At 44.2% G+C, this 16,108-nt stretch overlaps 1 protein-coding gene across 1 annotated transcript in view; it reads left to right on the forward strand.

Moving 5' to 3' along the window:
- Window positions 1–6,408, forward strand: part of FEM1C (fem-1 homolog C) — a 57,421-nt gene extending 51,013 nt beyond the window's left edge. The window contains exon 3 of the mRNA XM_078675518.1: window positions 3,776–6,408. Coding sequence (XP_078531644.1) covers window positions 3,776–5,085 — 1,310 coding nt within the window. The 3' untranslated portion in view covers window positions 5,086–6,408. The remainder of the gene's footprint in view (window positions 1–3,775) is intronic.
- The last annotated feature ends 9,700 nt before the right edge of the window (window positions 6,409–16,108 follow it).

Below are 16,108 nucleotides of genomic sequence, written 5' to 3' on the forward strand. Positions count from 1 at the left end.
ACCAGATCTCTCTACTGGGTTGAATGTTTGACATTGATCCACATTCTGTCCATTAATTGTTCTTTTTGCATGTACGTATTGACGAAGGCGGTGTTTTCTGGTTTTAATTTACCAATTAATGCCACTTGGATCAGTAAATGATCAACAACAAAAAAAGTGTTAGTGTGGAAGTGCTTTTGCAGAGTAGTCCAGCAACAAATGGCATCAGCTGTGCTACCCCACCCCCAAAACAAATAGGTGATAAATGTGTGGTGTATCAGGGAATTGGAAAGCTGGGGAGCAAAGTGGATTGATCAGGAGGTGGAAGTAGCTGTGATAGTAGGTGGTAGGGGAAAGCAAAAGGCTGTGAGAGGAGGAGTGAATATTTGGTGGTGGATAAGCACACTAGGGAGAGAACTGGAAAACGCATGCACTCTCATGAGAAAAATGGTTCCCTAAAAATCAGCAGTTGAGAGGTATGTCAGCTAGTTAAAGGGATGTTACAAACTGTACTCCAAGGTAGGGAGAAACAAGATGGGACAAGGTGTTCCATTGAATAAGAAGCGAGCAAATGAGTGACCAAGCTAACCAATGGTCAGCAATGGTCCTCTCCAAGCTCACTGTATGACCTGGGTAAGCCCACAATAAGTCTTTCACAACCAGACATTTGCACTGTCTGATCGGTGAGTGCTAAAAGTTGGAAAATAAATTGCCTTCAAGCTGGGTACCTAGAGTGTAGGCAAATTAAATGGCTGATATTTAAAAAATAATGTGAAACCGCTATGTTAGTAAAATAGAGCGCATCTGTTTGTAGATGAATGTGACTACCGTGCACAGGCATTGTGCAAGCGGTCGTATTGAAGGAACTAGTTGACCGAGTGGGGATTTATTTAGACTTGAAAGAAGTATTTCCTCATTATCATCCTCTCCCTTAGGATTGAACTGATGTTCTCCCAAATAATCAACTGTTAGTTTTTGTGTAAATAACCACCAGTGAAATTAATCTTGCAGTGCATCTTCAACCCCAGCATCGTTCATGTGTTTCTATGCTGACCAATAAATGTTTTAAGTCCAAAATAGTTATAGGTTTCACTTACTATGAAGGCCTTCCTCATAAACGATGTGGAGATAGTTCCCATTTCCACTGATTCCCAATGATGCAGAGTTTCTGCTCTTAGTGCTTTTAGGCTGCTTAGTGCAAGTTTGGTACATCTCTTTTGTTTTTTTTCTTGCTTTAAAATGGTTTTGGGCAGATCACTTATTTTTCCCCGCAAATCCGTGTTTACTACTGAACTTGAAAGCTTTCGTGATTGAGAATTTAGCGTCTTTGCCGTTGGAACATCTTGATTAACAGTTAATTATTTGTTTATCATTTTGTTTGCATTTATGTAAAGCAAGGAATAAATCCGGACTTTAATACCTAGAGTGGCAGCAGAAGAGACTTCACTTGCACCTAGGTGTGTGTAGTGTAGAGGAAGTTGACTTTAGATTGATTCTTATTCACAGAGAAAAGTGTCACTCTGTAAGTACCTTCTAGTTAAGTAAGGAAGCTTGCATTTGACCTTTACGAAATGCAACCACTTATTATCCGAGTCATTTGAGGGCATATGTGCATCGGGAATAAAACGCAGATTTGGGATTGAAGCACACATTAAGAGGCTACAATGATGCACTGTAAAGGGTTTATTTTACGGACGGAATCAGTTGAGAATTAAAAACCGCGGGTAATCGAGCGCAGCATTAACAAACTGTCGTTTAGTTTACAAACAAAAATCAATGAAAAGAGCTGCTTCTGTTACATTGAGGTGGTCACCTGTTGTCTGAATATGACTTAGTTTATGATCTTTGTTTTTGACATTGAACAGCTTGGTGCTGCTTTTTTTTGGCACTACATAAATCCAAATGTATGTATTTTTATTGCGTGTCCTATTGTCACTCCCTGATTCACTGAGGCTGAATTGTTCATATGGAATGGCTAGTAATGGTGAGGCTTGTTTATCAGGTCGAGCCTGGGCAGCACTTGCGCTGCTCTTGGAGGCATTCTGTTTTCAGGTATGGATTTGAAGCCCTGCTGACTCTCTGCCCATATGTTTCATTGACTTGTGTCATTGTCCACTGTAACCTGGCTTTTCATTGGTCAATAGACTTAGTAGTCCCTCCTTAGTACTGCCTTGTCTCATTTGGTAACCTCCAATGAGGGCACCCCCTGTTTCGTGTGTTACTCAATGGGCTTTAATTACAGCCTTCGAGCACAATGTTTCAAATCGCTTTGTCCTGTCACGCTCTCTCCTAATGCTTTAAAAAAATATATCTTTAAAAAATATATCTTTTTAGTACGGGCGCCGAACTCAAGTGCAATGCAATAGGTCTCACGTGTGCGACAGTTTAAGCTGTTGGCATTGTAAATGACATTGCCTTTTATTTATCTGTTTTAAAAAACACACATAAATAAAAGGCATGGTCTTTTACAATGCCAAAAGCTCAAACTCTCGTAAATGCAAGACCTATTACTTTGCAAATGCTTTAAGTTGCATGTCAAACAAGCATGTGTTGCTGCCTCAGGCCGAGACCCATCCAATTTGTAGAGTTTGTATTCTTCCTTTATCCATCAAACATCCATTAAGTTGAATTTGGTATATTGACGGTGATTTTGTAATGCAGGCCGCCTCACTTAACCACTTTTTGTCCTATTAGGTTAATTACTTGTATTCTCTGAATACGTGAAAAAGGGCAGTATTTTGTGTGATATAAGTTTATACAGTAGTTATGTCTGACATCAAGAGATGCACATCAAAAACTTTTGTTTGAAAAAAGTATCTAGTCTGGTGAAATTAATGAAATCCACAAAGCTAAGTCCTAGACGTTTTAAATGTTGGTGACCATAAATATCAAATTGTATTTTAAATTTGGATAATTAATTAAAAAAACAGAAAATTAACAAAATCGTGCAATAGATTGTAAAATAATGAAACTGATAGTATTCCGTCAGTTATTGACCTTTTTTTCTGGCACCTTCTCTAAAGCCAGATGAAAAAAAACAGCAAAGTTAAGTATCTGGGTATTCTGTCTCATTCTGACTGTCTCTAAAAGCTGTATTAGCGACAATATTCTGCAAGCCCTCACCCACCGGTCCCCCTCACCCCTCCCAAATCATTAATTGATGTGTCCAACTAATGCGCCCACGGCTTTATATAGATATCCCTAGTACCAATATGTACCTTGGAATCGTTTTCATTGAATCATGTTGAGCATTCTCAATTCTGTGACCAACTTCGACAAGGCTGCCTTAGAGACCTTATCTGGTTTGTTAGACCTAATTCTAAACCGTTTTTGACTTTGACATGTGCTGTTTAGCAAGTTAAATATCATCCTGAATGGCGGCACATTGAATTGGCAATGCAAGTTGTAGCTGCTGTTGGAAGGGCCTCTTGGTAGTAAATAAGAGAGGGGAGTACTTGTCGGTCACTGTTAATGTAAAGTGAACCCAGTTGATAGGTCCTTTGTGAGTGTTTTTTGAGTGCTGAGAGTTTTTTCCATGAACACGTCTACATGCAAGGCTTGTATTTGTAGTTTTTTCGTACCTCTGTCTAATATTTTAGCAACATTTTCTAAGCATTTTCACACTGTAAGCCTAATGTTGATATTAGTTCTATATTCCCAAGCCTCGAAACAAAATAAACCTAATAAAATTTAAATAAGTGTTGCATCATTTGTATATTTTTTTTAAAACTTGATTGTCTTATTTATTCACACGTTTTCCCTTTCTATCCTAACTATACTGTCTTATTTTGTCTAGGTAATACTGCCCTGCATGACTGTGCGGAATCTGGAAGTTTGGACATCATGAAGATGCTTCTCAAATATGGAGCGAAAATGGAAAAAGATGGCTACAGCATGACACCACTTCTCTCTGCTAGCGTCACTGGTCATACGAACATTGTGGATTTTCTGACACAACACCCAAAGACCAGCACTATCGAGCGCATCAATGCCTTGGAGCTGTTAGGGGCCACCTTTGTGGACAAGAAACGTGACCTGCTGGGGGCTTTAAAGTATTGGAAAAGAGCAATGGAAATGAGGTACAGTGATAGGACTAACATCATCTGTAAACCTACGCCACAAACCTTGGTGATGGCTTACGATTATGCAAAGGAAGTAAATACTGCGGAAGAGTTGGACAACCTTATTGCAGACCCTGATGAAATGCGGATGCAGGCCCTGTTGATCAGAGAGCGTATTCTTGGTCCCTCCCATCCAGATACATCATACTACATAAGATACAGAGGTGCTGTCTACGCAGACTCTGGGAATTTCAAGAGATGTATTAACCTTTGGAAGTACGCTTTGGATATGCAACAAAATAACTTGGATCCCTTGAGCCCCATGACTGCTAGTAGTTTGCTGTCTTTTGCTGAACTCTTTTCTTTCATGTTACAGGACAGGGCAAAGGGCCTACTGGGTACTACTGTTACATTTGACGACCTTATGGGAATACTGTGTAAAAGTGTCCTCGAAATAGATCGGGCTGTCAAGCAAACTCATTGCCCCCCAGACCAAATACAGTTAAACAAAGCTCTCTCTATAATTTTGCACTTAATCTGTTTGCTGGAAAAAGTCGCATGCAGCCCTGAACAGGACCATATAAAAAAACAGAACATCTATAGGTTTCTTAAGCTGCATCCAAGAGGAAAGAATGACTTCAGTCCCCTTCATCTTGCAGTTGACAAGAACACAACATGCGTGGGGCGCTATCCTGTGTGTAAATTCCCCTCTCTACAAGTGGCCGCTATCTTAGTGGAATGTGGGGCAGATGTGAATGTTAGAGACGCCGATGATAACAGCCCTCTTCATATTGCTGCCCTTAACAACCATCCGGACATCATGAATCTCCTCATCAAGTCTGGTTCACATTTTGACTCCACAAACTCTCAAAATCAAACTGCAAGTGATTTGCTAGACGAAAAGGAGATAGCAAAAAATTTAATTCAGCCCATTAATCATACCACACTACAGTGTCTTGCTGCCCGTGTGATAGTCAAACACAATATATTTTATAAGGAAGAGATCCCCGAAAAACTGGAGGATTTTGTTTTGCTTCATAGATGATGGCTAGCTGGAGAGAAGAAGTTGGTGGCGGACTGTTTCCTTCTCAAGCACTATTGATCAGATACACCAGCGTTTGTTCAGTTGGCCTCATGCACACATTGGCTCTGACATACTTTGCATCAGTTTGCATACTCTGCTGCCCAATATTTAATATGACCATGCCACATACAATTTTTTGTTATGTGCATTGCTCAGAAATGTTATGCCGTATTCCAGCTCTTTAATTTGTCTTGCCAAAGGCTCGTTTATGCTACAATTGTGGGTGGTTGTGTTTTTTTCTTTTTTGAATGAGTTTTTTTTTTCGGTTCTAACTACACACCTCCTCGCTGGTTTGTAGATTTTTTTTTTTTTTTTTTAATGGGCCGTTTCTTTTTTCTCCCGCTCGTATATTTTAACCCCAAATTTTGTTTAAATGGACCACTGCTAAAATGTACGTGCTTTATGAAGTGTTGATGTTGCAATTACCATAAGTGCTTTAACTTCTCTATGCACTGGCTCAGACATGACTGTTGTGTGGCAACATATTTCTATGCAGCAGCTTAGACCACTTCAACTGAAACACTGTTTTTGTTGTTTTTTTGTTGGAGCTTTTGTTTTCTGGGAGGACTTCAGTTTCACAGTATTGAGTTAAACAAATGTTTTGACATGGCGCTAAAACTGGGAAAAGTGTCTGTTATTGGTTACAATACCACCTTCACCCTCCTGAAATTTGAGTCCTTAGAATGCATTCTGCAGCAAAACGAAGGGTACTTTTATTGAAAACCAGTCCTTCTGCTTGTGCTGACGCAGTTCAGTGTGTGATGAGATGTTCTAGAGTTTGCTCAATTTGAAATGTAGTCGCACAATTTACAATAAAAACACAGAAATCCAAAATCCAGCACCCACTATTATTTTTACTAGGAATAGAACAGAGCATGTCAGTGTCCTGGTGCTTTGCCAGACTAGAATGAATCTAATTGTGTATTGCAGTAACTGGTCATAACCATGTCATCAAACATTGTGACCATGCCATCCTTTCAGTTTTGAATTAATTTGGAAGATCTGCATGCATTATATCCATTTTTTCTGTCTGCTAATCAGAAACAAATCTAGGCTCTGTCATGTACATCTTGCTTTATAGGTAACTTTTTTAGTGTATGCACAATAGCTTTGCTGTTGTGACAGAAAGGGCTCTTTTTGACTTGATAAAACGTAAGTGAAAGAATAGAAATGAGAAATATTCAGGTAATGAGTGTAATGCAGCACTTTATTGTTGATTCCAAATAACATTTATTATGGTATATTAGCCAGGCACATGTCTTAATTAAAATGTTCTCAATTTAAGTTATGCTCGTGTTTCAGTTATTCATATTGTCGTATGTAAAACTGAAGTGTTAAGCAAGTAGAATGTTACATAAATAGGTGTTTTTTTTCTCTTCGCTGTTTTCTTTCAGAACTGCAGTCCTGGATATGCACTTCATGCATAAAGGACTTGAACTCGTACAGATTCTGGCTAATGTATTTGTTTTTTTCAGTAAGTTTAATTTCCATTCAGTATCAAAGATCACGTTCTTCCTATCTCCTTCATAATTTGAAGCCACAGAAACTGATTTCGATGATTTCAGAGGGTGCTAAATTGCCTGACTCCTTTTGTGTATTAAACCTCATTACTGTTGAGCCAGAGAACGTACTCCTTTGGAAAGTCTTTATTCCGGTTTTTCTGGCTGATGCACTAAATCCAGGAAGAGGTGGTCTGTTAAAGATCTAACACGTCTCTTGGTCACTGAAGGAGGGTGGATTCTGGGTGGAAAAGGCTCTTGCAGCAAGTTCAGCCAACAGTACCAAACGTCATGGCTTATAATTGAGAACTGGCTGGTCGCAGTCAACATTATTGATTTGCTGTAGCATCCGCTTAGACTCCAAGACTGTTCTGGTCCTCGGGTGAGGCATCGGGATAACTTGCTGCACAGATACGATGCGTGGAAATTCGGGATGCGGCGGCGATCAATGCAGTGGTGGCACTGCGTCTGTTTCTTGAGCCGCAATCCCTTGATGTGTCTGTTCTTGCAACAGCGACCGGCGCTGCGTCGGTTTGACAATGGCACAGCAGTACGTGCAAATTCCAATTCTTCTGGCACTGCAGTGCTACGTTGGATAAACGGCCGCAAGAAGAGCAATGTGTCAATTTCTTCACTTCTTTAGGTTTCTTCCAGCTCCCACAGCAGGAACACCCTCCAGAGGCACAGAACTGGAACACGCACCTCCTAGCAGGTCAGAACTCTCAGAAGCAGTGTTCAGGGGAGCTGGGGGTGAAGTCTTTGTGTCCCTGAGACTTCAGGACAGGAGCCCAGCACACACAGGCCCTTCGAAATCTTCGAGCAGGTTCACAGCAAAGTTCCAGTCTTTGTCCTCTCCTTGGCAGAAACACCAACTGCAGGCCAACCCCACACAGCACACTACAAAGGGGCAGTACTCTTCCTCACAGCTCTACAGCTCTTCACCTTGGCAAAGGTTCCTCTTGAGTACAGAAGTAACCTAAAGTTCTTTGGGATTTAGGTCTAAAACTTACACCCCAAAATGTCTGTTCTCTTTGTGCAAGGGTCTCTGAGCCCAGTCCAAACCAGTTCTGTCCTCACAGGTGCAGTATGACCACAGGGGGTGGAGACAGCATGGTGCAAGAGACAGCCACTATTCAGGTGCCAGGAAATCTCCTCCCACTACTCAATGCAGCAAAGCCCCTTTCAGCTCAGCTCTGAGTCATCCAGGAAGGGCCAGGCACACCTCAACCTCACCCCCCAACCCTCCTCCCCAGTGGCTGTCTACAGTGAATGCACATCCCCAGTCACTCCAAAACCAGACTGTCATTACACAAACAGGCAGAGGCACACAAAATGGTTAAACAAGAAAATGCCTACTTTCTAAAAGTGTCATTTTAAAACACTCCATTTAAAAACCATTTCTAATAAAATGATATTAAATTCTGAGTCGAGGGATCCTAAACTTTATTTCTGTCTGCTCCCAATGGGAAGTTATACTTTTAAGGTGTTACAAAGCATTTTCCATTCTGTGCTATAGGGCTAGATAGCCTTTTTAATAGTGAAAAACGAAATTGGCCGTAGTTCACGATCAGGAAATGTCACACACACCAAAACATGTCCTATCTTTCACATACACTGCACCCTGCCCATGGAGGTACTTTGATCCCGCCATAGGGGTATCTTACTTGTAAGAAAAGGCCAGGTTAGGGCCTGGCAAGTGAGTGGCAGGTCTGAGATACCTTTTCAGGGCTACTCATGTGGGTGGCTCAATCAGTACTGCAGGCCCACTGGTAGCATTTGATTTACAGTCCTTGGCGCACACTGTACAATTTCCAGTAGGGGCTTACCAGTAAATCAAATATGCCAAGCAGGAAAACACCAATCCATGAACACAATTTATACAGAGAGTATATGCACTTTAGCCCTGATCAGCAGGGCTAAAGTGCCCAAAGTCCTATAGCCAACAACAGGTCAGGAAAATATAGGCGGAAGAAGCAAAAAGTTTGGGTATAATCCTGTAAAAAGGGCCACGTCCAGAAGGTGGTCTGTTAAAGATCTAACAGGTCTCTTGGTCACTGAAGCAGGGTGGATTCTGAGCAGAATTGGATCGGATAACTCCCCTGCCTTCCGCGGGAGCTATAGACCTGAGCTATCCCTCATTTTAAAAATTAATCTTCACCTTTACAGCGCTCTCTCGCGCTTATTTTAATTTTAGCCTACCTGCCCTCAGGGACTCTCCCTGCGTCTGTCAGCGCCGCGCAGCCCAAGGTGACGCTGCAGCGGCCATAGGAGCTCCTGCTCGCCGACTCCAGCGGGCGCTCCCCCCGGCCACGCCCAGTGCAACTGGCCACGCCCATCTGAGCCTCATTAGGAGCTGAGTGCTAGCTCAAGCACAACTGGACTGGATAAACTCCCCTGCCTTCCGCGGGAGTAATAGACATGAGTAAACCCTCATTTTTAAAAACCATATCTTTTCTCTTACAGCGCTCGCTCGCGCTTCCCTGGCCCTGCCCATCGCAATAGGCCACGCCCACCTGAGCTTTTTTAAGGAGCTGACTGCTAGCTCCAGTCCAATTGGACTGGACAAACTCCCCTGCCTTCCGCGGGAGTAATAGACTTGGTAAACCCTCTTTTTTTAAATAAATAATATCTTTTTCTTTCACAGCGCCGTTCGCGCTTCTCTGGCCACGCCCACCGCAATAGGCCACGCCTACCCGAGCTTTTTTAAGGAGCTGACTGCTAGCTCACTGGAATTGGATCGGATAACTCCCCTGCCTTCCGCGGGAGCTATAGACCTGAGCTATCCCTCATTTTAAAAATTAATCTTCACCTTTACAGCGCTCGCTCGCGCTTATTTTAATTTTAGCCTACCTGCCCTCAGGACTCTCCCTGCGTCTGTCAGCGCCGCGCAGCCCAAGGTGACGCTGCAGCGGCCATAGGAGCTCCTGCTCGCCGACTCCAGCGGCCGCTCCCCCCGGCCACGCCCACTGCAACTGGCCACGCCTTCTACCATCGCCATAAAGCATGTGCTTCTTTCGTACGCGCAGCGGACGGGCGCAGCGGGCGCGCCGTTTGCGCGCCAAATGCGCGCCTAAGGCAAGCCAGTCTGCGCCCGTCCGCGCCCAGACGGGCCCAGGGCCCCGAAACGCTACCCATTCTTTGGCATACTCCCCCGCTGCACTTAGAAATCTCCAGCTGCCCCCCTGCGCTCTTCTATCCACTACCTGGGACCGCTTGGCATCTCTTGGCATTGCGGCCGACCTGGTTTCCCCCAGACCCACCCGTGCACCTGAGTTGCTCCCTGTGCCGCCGGAAACTTGCATCCGCATATTGTATCTTAACACCCGCTCTCTCCCCCAACATCACGCTGATATTTTTCTTCTGCTGACCGCGGAAAACCCTGACATCTTACTGCTCACCGAGACCTGGCTATACGACCTATCCCTTCCGGATATCCTGGCTGCACTACCCCCTAACTATTATCTGCTGAACGCCAACCGGCCTCACGGCTGCCGGGGCGGAGGGGTCGCAGCAATCATCCGCAAAGATCTTCCTCTCATTACGTCTTCATCTCTATGCCTCCCCGATGTTGAAAATTTAGTAATTAGCCTGCCAACTGAAGCGGGGGCTTTGACCCTTATCGTCTTATACCACCCTCCTATCCCGATGCCATTATTCCCCGTCACTTTCTGCGAGCAGCTCGCTGCCCTCATGACTTTCTCAGCCCGCGTTGCCATATACGGCGACTTCAACTACTGGTTCAACCATGCTGCCGCCGGTCCCCATGCTACCGAATTGTTTGAGGCACTTTCTAGCCTCAACCTGACGCAGCATGTTACCTCCCCCACCCACACCGGGGGCAACATCCTGGACCACATATGGACTCAAGGTATCTCATTTCTCGGTCCGACTGTCTCTCCCTGTGTCTGGTCAGACCACTCTCTGATAGAGTCATCCATCCTCATAAAGGGCCTGATCAGGCCCCCCTCCCGGCCTGGAGGGTCCGCCCGGAACTGGAAAACTCTGGACTCGCCCGCCTTTCTCTCCTTACTTGCCAAGACCCAGCCTCCATTCCCCGAGTCCTTGGATATCAACACCATTGATGCTAACATCTCACACTGGTTAACAACGGCCAGTGACACTTTTGCTCCCCTCACCTGCTTCTCCCGCACCCATCTTAACAAATCCCACAAATGGTACAATTCCATCTTAAAGCAGCAACATCTGGAGCTGCGCCAATTGGAGCGCAGATGGCGGCGCCACTACCTCGGCCCCGACAGGGAAGCCTATGTGTCTGCGCGCCAAGCCTACAAAGCTGCAATTATCACCACTAAAACCTCTTTCATCTCCAATAGGATCTTAACAGCTCCCAACAGATCCAAGGAGATATTCAAAGTCCTTGGCGAATTGACATCGGACGCCAGGACACTTTCGATTCCACCTCCCTCCTTGGAATCTTGCACTGCCTTAAACTTCTTCTTTACTGATAAAATCATTGCCATCAAGAATTCCATTCCCCACTCACTTCCGCCCGCCACATCAGTTCCTCTCCCTGTTAATACATCTACCTTTTCTCAGTTTCCTGCGCTCGACCCGGAATCACTCACTAGACTGTCCACCCGCGTGAAATCTGGATCTCCCAAGGACTGCTGTCCCCCTTTCGTGCTCCGCGACATCTGTCATGCTCTCCCACACTGTATCCTTCCCCTGCTCAACTCTTCTCTCATCTCAGGCTCAGTCCCCAGCTCATTTAAAGAGGCTACACTGGTGCCCCTCTTAAAAAAGCCTGGCGCCGATTCAGCAGTCCTGGCCAATTATCGCCCCATCTCCCTCCTACCTTTCTTTTCCAAAATCCTTGAGGCTCATGTCACGACCTGCCTCTCACACTTTATCGAGGAATCCAACTACCTTGCACCCAACCAGGCCGGGTTCAGACCAGCCCACTCCACCGAGGCCGTGATCCTCGCTGTGCTGGATAATCTCAGGCGCAGCGAGGACAAAGGACATCCCCAGGCTCTGGTCTTACTCGATCTATCGGCGGCTTTCGACACGGTGGACCATAACATCTTAATCCACCGTGTCGAATCCGCCGGAATCTGTGGGGCGGCTCTGTCTTGGATCAAATCCTTCCTCGAGGAGAGGTCCCAGGCAGTAAGCATGGGTCCCTTCTGTGCCTCTAGTGTCCCCTCGTCCTGCGGAGTCCCTCAAGGATCATCTTTGTCTCCCCTCCTTTTTAATTTGTACCTTCAACCCCTCCTTCACTCCCTGGGTAAATGGGATATCACCGTGTTTAATTACGCGGATGATTTACAACTTATTTTTCCCCTCACTTCCCCTGACGCTGTCACCAATTTTCAGACTGCCATGACACACATCCAGCTTTGGATGAACCAAAATCAGCTCAAGCTCAATCCAGGCAAGAATGAGCTCCTCCCGGGGAGAAGTGCACAGTTTTGGGGCCCTCAGTACTGGCCGATTGAGCTTGGAACACCACCTTCTCCTGCTGGATGTGTTAAGAGTCTCGGAATTCTGATCGACTCTGGACTCACCCTCAAGGCACAGGTGAGCGCAGTAACATCTTCCTGTATGTTTCAACTTTACAGGATCCGGAAAGTCGCTCACCTCCTTTCACCTGAAGCCTTGCTGCAAGTCCTAATAGCCCTGGTGATGTCCCGGCTGGACTTTTCGAACTCAATCTACCACGGTCTCCCTCAATCTCTGCTATCGAGGTTGCAGATCGTCCAAAAGCAGGCCGCCCGGTTGGTCTTCAAAATCCCCAAATGGCAGTCGGCCCAACCTTTATTACGCCATCTTCATTGGTTACCAGTGAACGAAAGAATTACGTTCAAGGTCCACTGTCTGATCTTTAAAGCTCTCACTGGCCCTGCCCCTGCTTTCCTTAAATCTCTTATCACTCCCTATTGCCCTCCCCACACCCTGAGGTCTACCCATCTCTCGCTTCTTGTTGTTCCCCGTTTCAAACTCGCAAGATCTGGTGGCCGCAGCTTTTCCTGCTTAGCCCCTAAGCTGTGGAACTCCCTCCCTCTCGCACTCAAGTCATCTTGTTCCCTCCTTTCTTTCAGGAAATCCTTAAAAACAATACTCTTCCCTCATTAAAATCTCCGCTCCCCTCCTTCTTCCCTTCTTTTCCAATCCAATCAGCGCCAGGAAACCTCCGGTGACAGTGCGCTTAAGAAATCCATAATAACATAACATAACAGAATAGGCTCTTGCAGCAAGTTCAGCCAACAGTACAAAACGTAATGGCTCATATTTGAGCACTGACTGGTTGCAGCCAAAATTGTTGATTTGCTGTAGCATCCGCTTCACCCAAAGGCCTGACTACTAATGACTGTGATCAGATATTTTTATGGTCGGGAGCTACCAGTGACTTTACACACCCATTATCTAAACTGGAAGGCTTTGAGACAGTGTTCTAGAATCAAGGCAAACAGCAGGACATTATCCAGAGGCTGAAGTGAAATGAGAAAAATACCTGTGCCCCAATGAGTCTTAAAACCTGCAATGTGGACTACCTTTGGGTGAGGAATGCTGCCAGTTTGTGAGACACTGTGGGGGCTGGGGGCAGCTTCTCTGCTAGGCAGCATAGCTTTCTGCTTTTCAAGTCTGTTGCATGGCTCTTCCATTGTGTAAAGTTATTCCTAAGCCTTTGAAAGCCAGCCGAGGCAGGCCACTTTCACTGTTAAGTCTGTCCGACCTGCTGTGCATTTTTCATAGGCCAATTGAATTAAATCAACTAGTTAAAGTAAAGTTTTTATCTTATTTTGGTGAGGGAGGAGGGAGTCCCTTATGGTATGTCGGGGCCAACCAGAGCACACCTTTCTTTAAAAATTCAGATTCTCTTCCAGTCAGATGGAATGCTTCTAGGTTTCCTACCCATTTTGCAGCCTATTTTGGAGTGCAAAGCCATATCTATTCCAGCTGGTTATGGAGTTCATTTCACCTAGACATAATTAGTAACCAAGCAAGCATTAGCCAAGCTGATGAGTCTGGCCTATGCAAGAGCTGTTGGCGTTGCCAATTGTGTTTCAGCCGTATTGTACACCAGCATGGGCTGCTGTTCATCATGGCTATACATTTTTCGTAGAGCAAGGGTCACAGAGTGGAAAGTTTTAGAGCGCCATGGAGTAGTGTCATAGCATGGAATGGCATAGAGGGGCGTAGAGAAGTGTGGAGGAGAGTGTTATGGAGTGGAATGGTGTGAAGGGGCATAGAGTTGAGGGACTTAGAGTGTCAGAGTGGAGTATGCATGGTGTGGTAGTGCCATTAGACAACACATTTTCAATTGAAATGACCACTACATGTGTACAGACCTACAGTTTTATTAATAAAACTATACAGCGCACAAACGATAATGTGTAGAAATGGCATCACCTAGTGTATTGATTTGTTTTGATAGTGTTCAAATATTTGTTTCCAGAATTACAAAAAAGTGCTTAATTTGTGCTTACATACTTTTTTTTTTTTTTTACATTTTGAAATATTTACACAGTTCACTTAGACCTTTACATTTTGTTGTGTGCTAGAAAAAAGTCTTTAGTAAGTAAATAAAATTTGAAGAGAGCACAGTACTTGAAGGTGTCGCAGCGCTAGCAGAACCTAGATGCTGCATCAGAGGCAGGGAGGGACAAGAAAACCCTCAAATCAATGGAGAAAAAAAGCTATCTCTTTTCACTACCCCAGATTGTCAAATAAAGCCCCTCACTATGAAGTCAGAGAAATAAAAGTAAACACCAAGCTCCCTTGGAAGGCAGAGCCTGACATTAGACCACCGGCTTTGAAAGCACAGTAAATGGGAAAAGATGAGAACAAAATTTAAAAGGCCAGTTTACAGAAAGCAAGCTCTTTGGAAGAATACAGTAAACCGGTTGTGCTCCACAGGATGGACTAAATCAAGCTGGACAACCTAAAATAAATAAAACCAGCTAATAGAAAGCAAGCAAACGTGAGCTACAAACCACAAAGCCAATGTTAAGCAATGGGTGAAATGGATTCCTAGGTCATCTGTCCAAATGTCTCCAAAAAGTGACCAGGTGCTCAGCTAGATGGCTTTAAAATGATTTTTCTAAGGCTGGAAGCAGCATAAAGGGTAATTCTCAATTGAGAGCTCTAGGGTGGTGTTGTTTTCTGCCTTTTGAGCAGTGCTGCAATTTTTTATAGACTATAACTCTGGGCCTCAAGCACTATATAAATACAGCGATAGCTCAGTAGTTGGTAATCATTCTTACAGATTGGCATGGAGGGGCCCCTATCTAAACGTATATTCTGAACAAAGAACCAATCGGAGAAGTTATGAATTATCTAATCATATGCTATTGTAGTCATCCCATTCTCTGTATAAATAGATTAACAGGTTATTCTTTAGTTAGATTTTCTCTTATTTCCAAGTAGGCCTTCTGTGGCTTCCATAAACCTCTGGTCCATAAACTGGGTGGTAGAGAGGAGCAGAACTGAATATTATGTGCCAGTAATGTAATTGCAATATACAGTACACATAATGACTAATGAGCGAAGCCCTCTACCACACCACATGGCTGGTCTTGACTAACAATGACTCTGCAGTGTGCCTTCGCTTTGAAAATGAAATATCCTTCATAAAGTATTTCCTGCAGTGTTTGCCATCTCCTAGCCAGGTATACATAAGATCCACCTCAGAATGACCGTATTGAGTACAGCATGTGTTGATCTCCCATTGGTGTGTTATACAATCTTTGCAGGGATTTTATATGAATTGATCTTTGTTTGCTATTTAAGAAACAGTCTTGTGCTTGTGTGCAGCAGTAAGCCACTGATCATCTGTCAATGATGAGTCTAGCCTGCACTCTGACACTAGCCTCCTGCCCAATGAGGTTTTATAAATTTGAGACTCTAAATGCCAATTCTCTGGGTAGAAGTATCTGGGGCTCATGTAGAAATAAAGAAATATGTTTAGGTGTGAAATGTTTCCTTTAAATTGAGCAAACACCCCTCTACACAGATAGCTTTCTTTTGCTGAAGTTCAAACCTAGACATTATCTAGTGTTCGGCTCAGATTTATTTGACCAAATTCTGGACTGGAGGGAATTTTGGTACACCTTGGACACTAGTGGACTCCAGGCTTGGTTAGTACATGCACCAAATTGATATCTTTAGAAGTTTTTTTTTTTGTGGATTGGCTAACACCCAAGGATACGCTATGTGAGGCTCCACGACCAAGTGTGGTAGGACTAAAATAGACAGTACCAATAAGTAGTGGTGCGCACCTGAGCTGCATAGAAATACAGCTCAAAGTGATGTCTTCCAGTAAGTCGAAAGGAAACACTATATCCAAATGGGATTTGGCCCCTTAATGCCACTTTCCAAACTCCCTAAAAAAATGTGTAGTGGCTAAACGTGTTTCCTAGTCTTGCTTCTGAACTGCATCTACTTAAACAGAATCTAGAACTTGTTTTGACACACCCTGACTTTTCAGGGCTGACACTGACTTTGCAGCAGATAGAGCAGCT

Source organism: Lissotriton helveticus, chromosome 2_1 (assembly GCF_964261635.1).
Source record: "Lissotriton helveticus chromosome 2_1, aLisHel1.1, whole genome shotgun sequence".
Taxonomy (NCBI): Eukaryota; Metazoa; Chordata; class Amphibia; order Caudata; family Salamandridae; genus Lissotriton; species Lissotriton helveticus.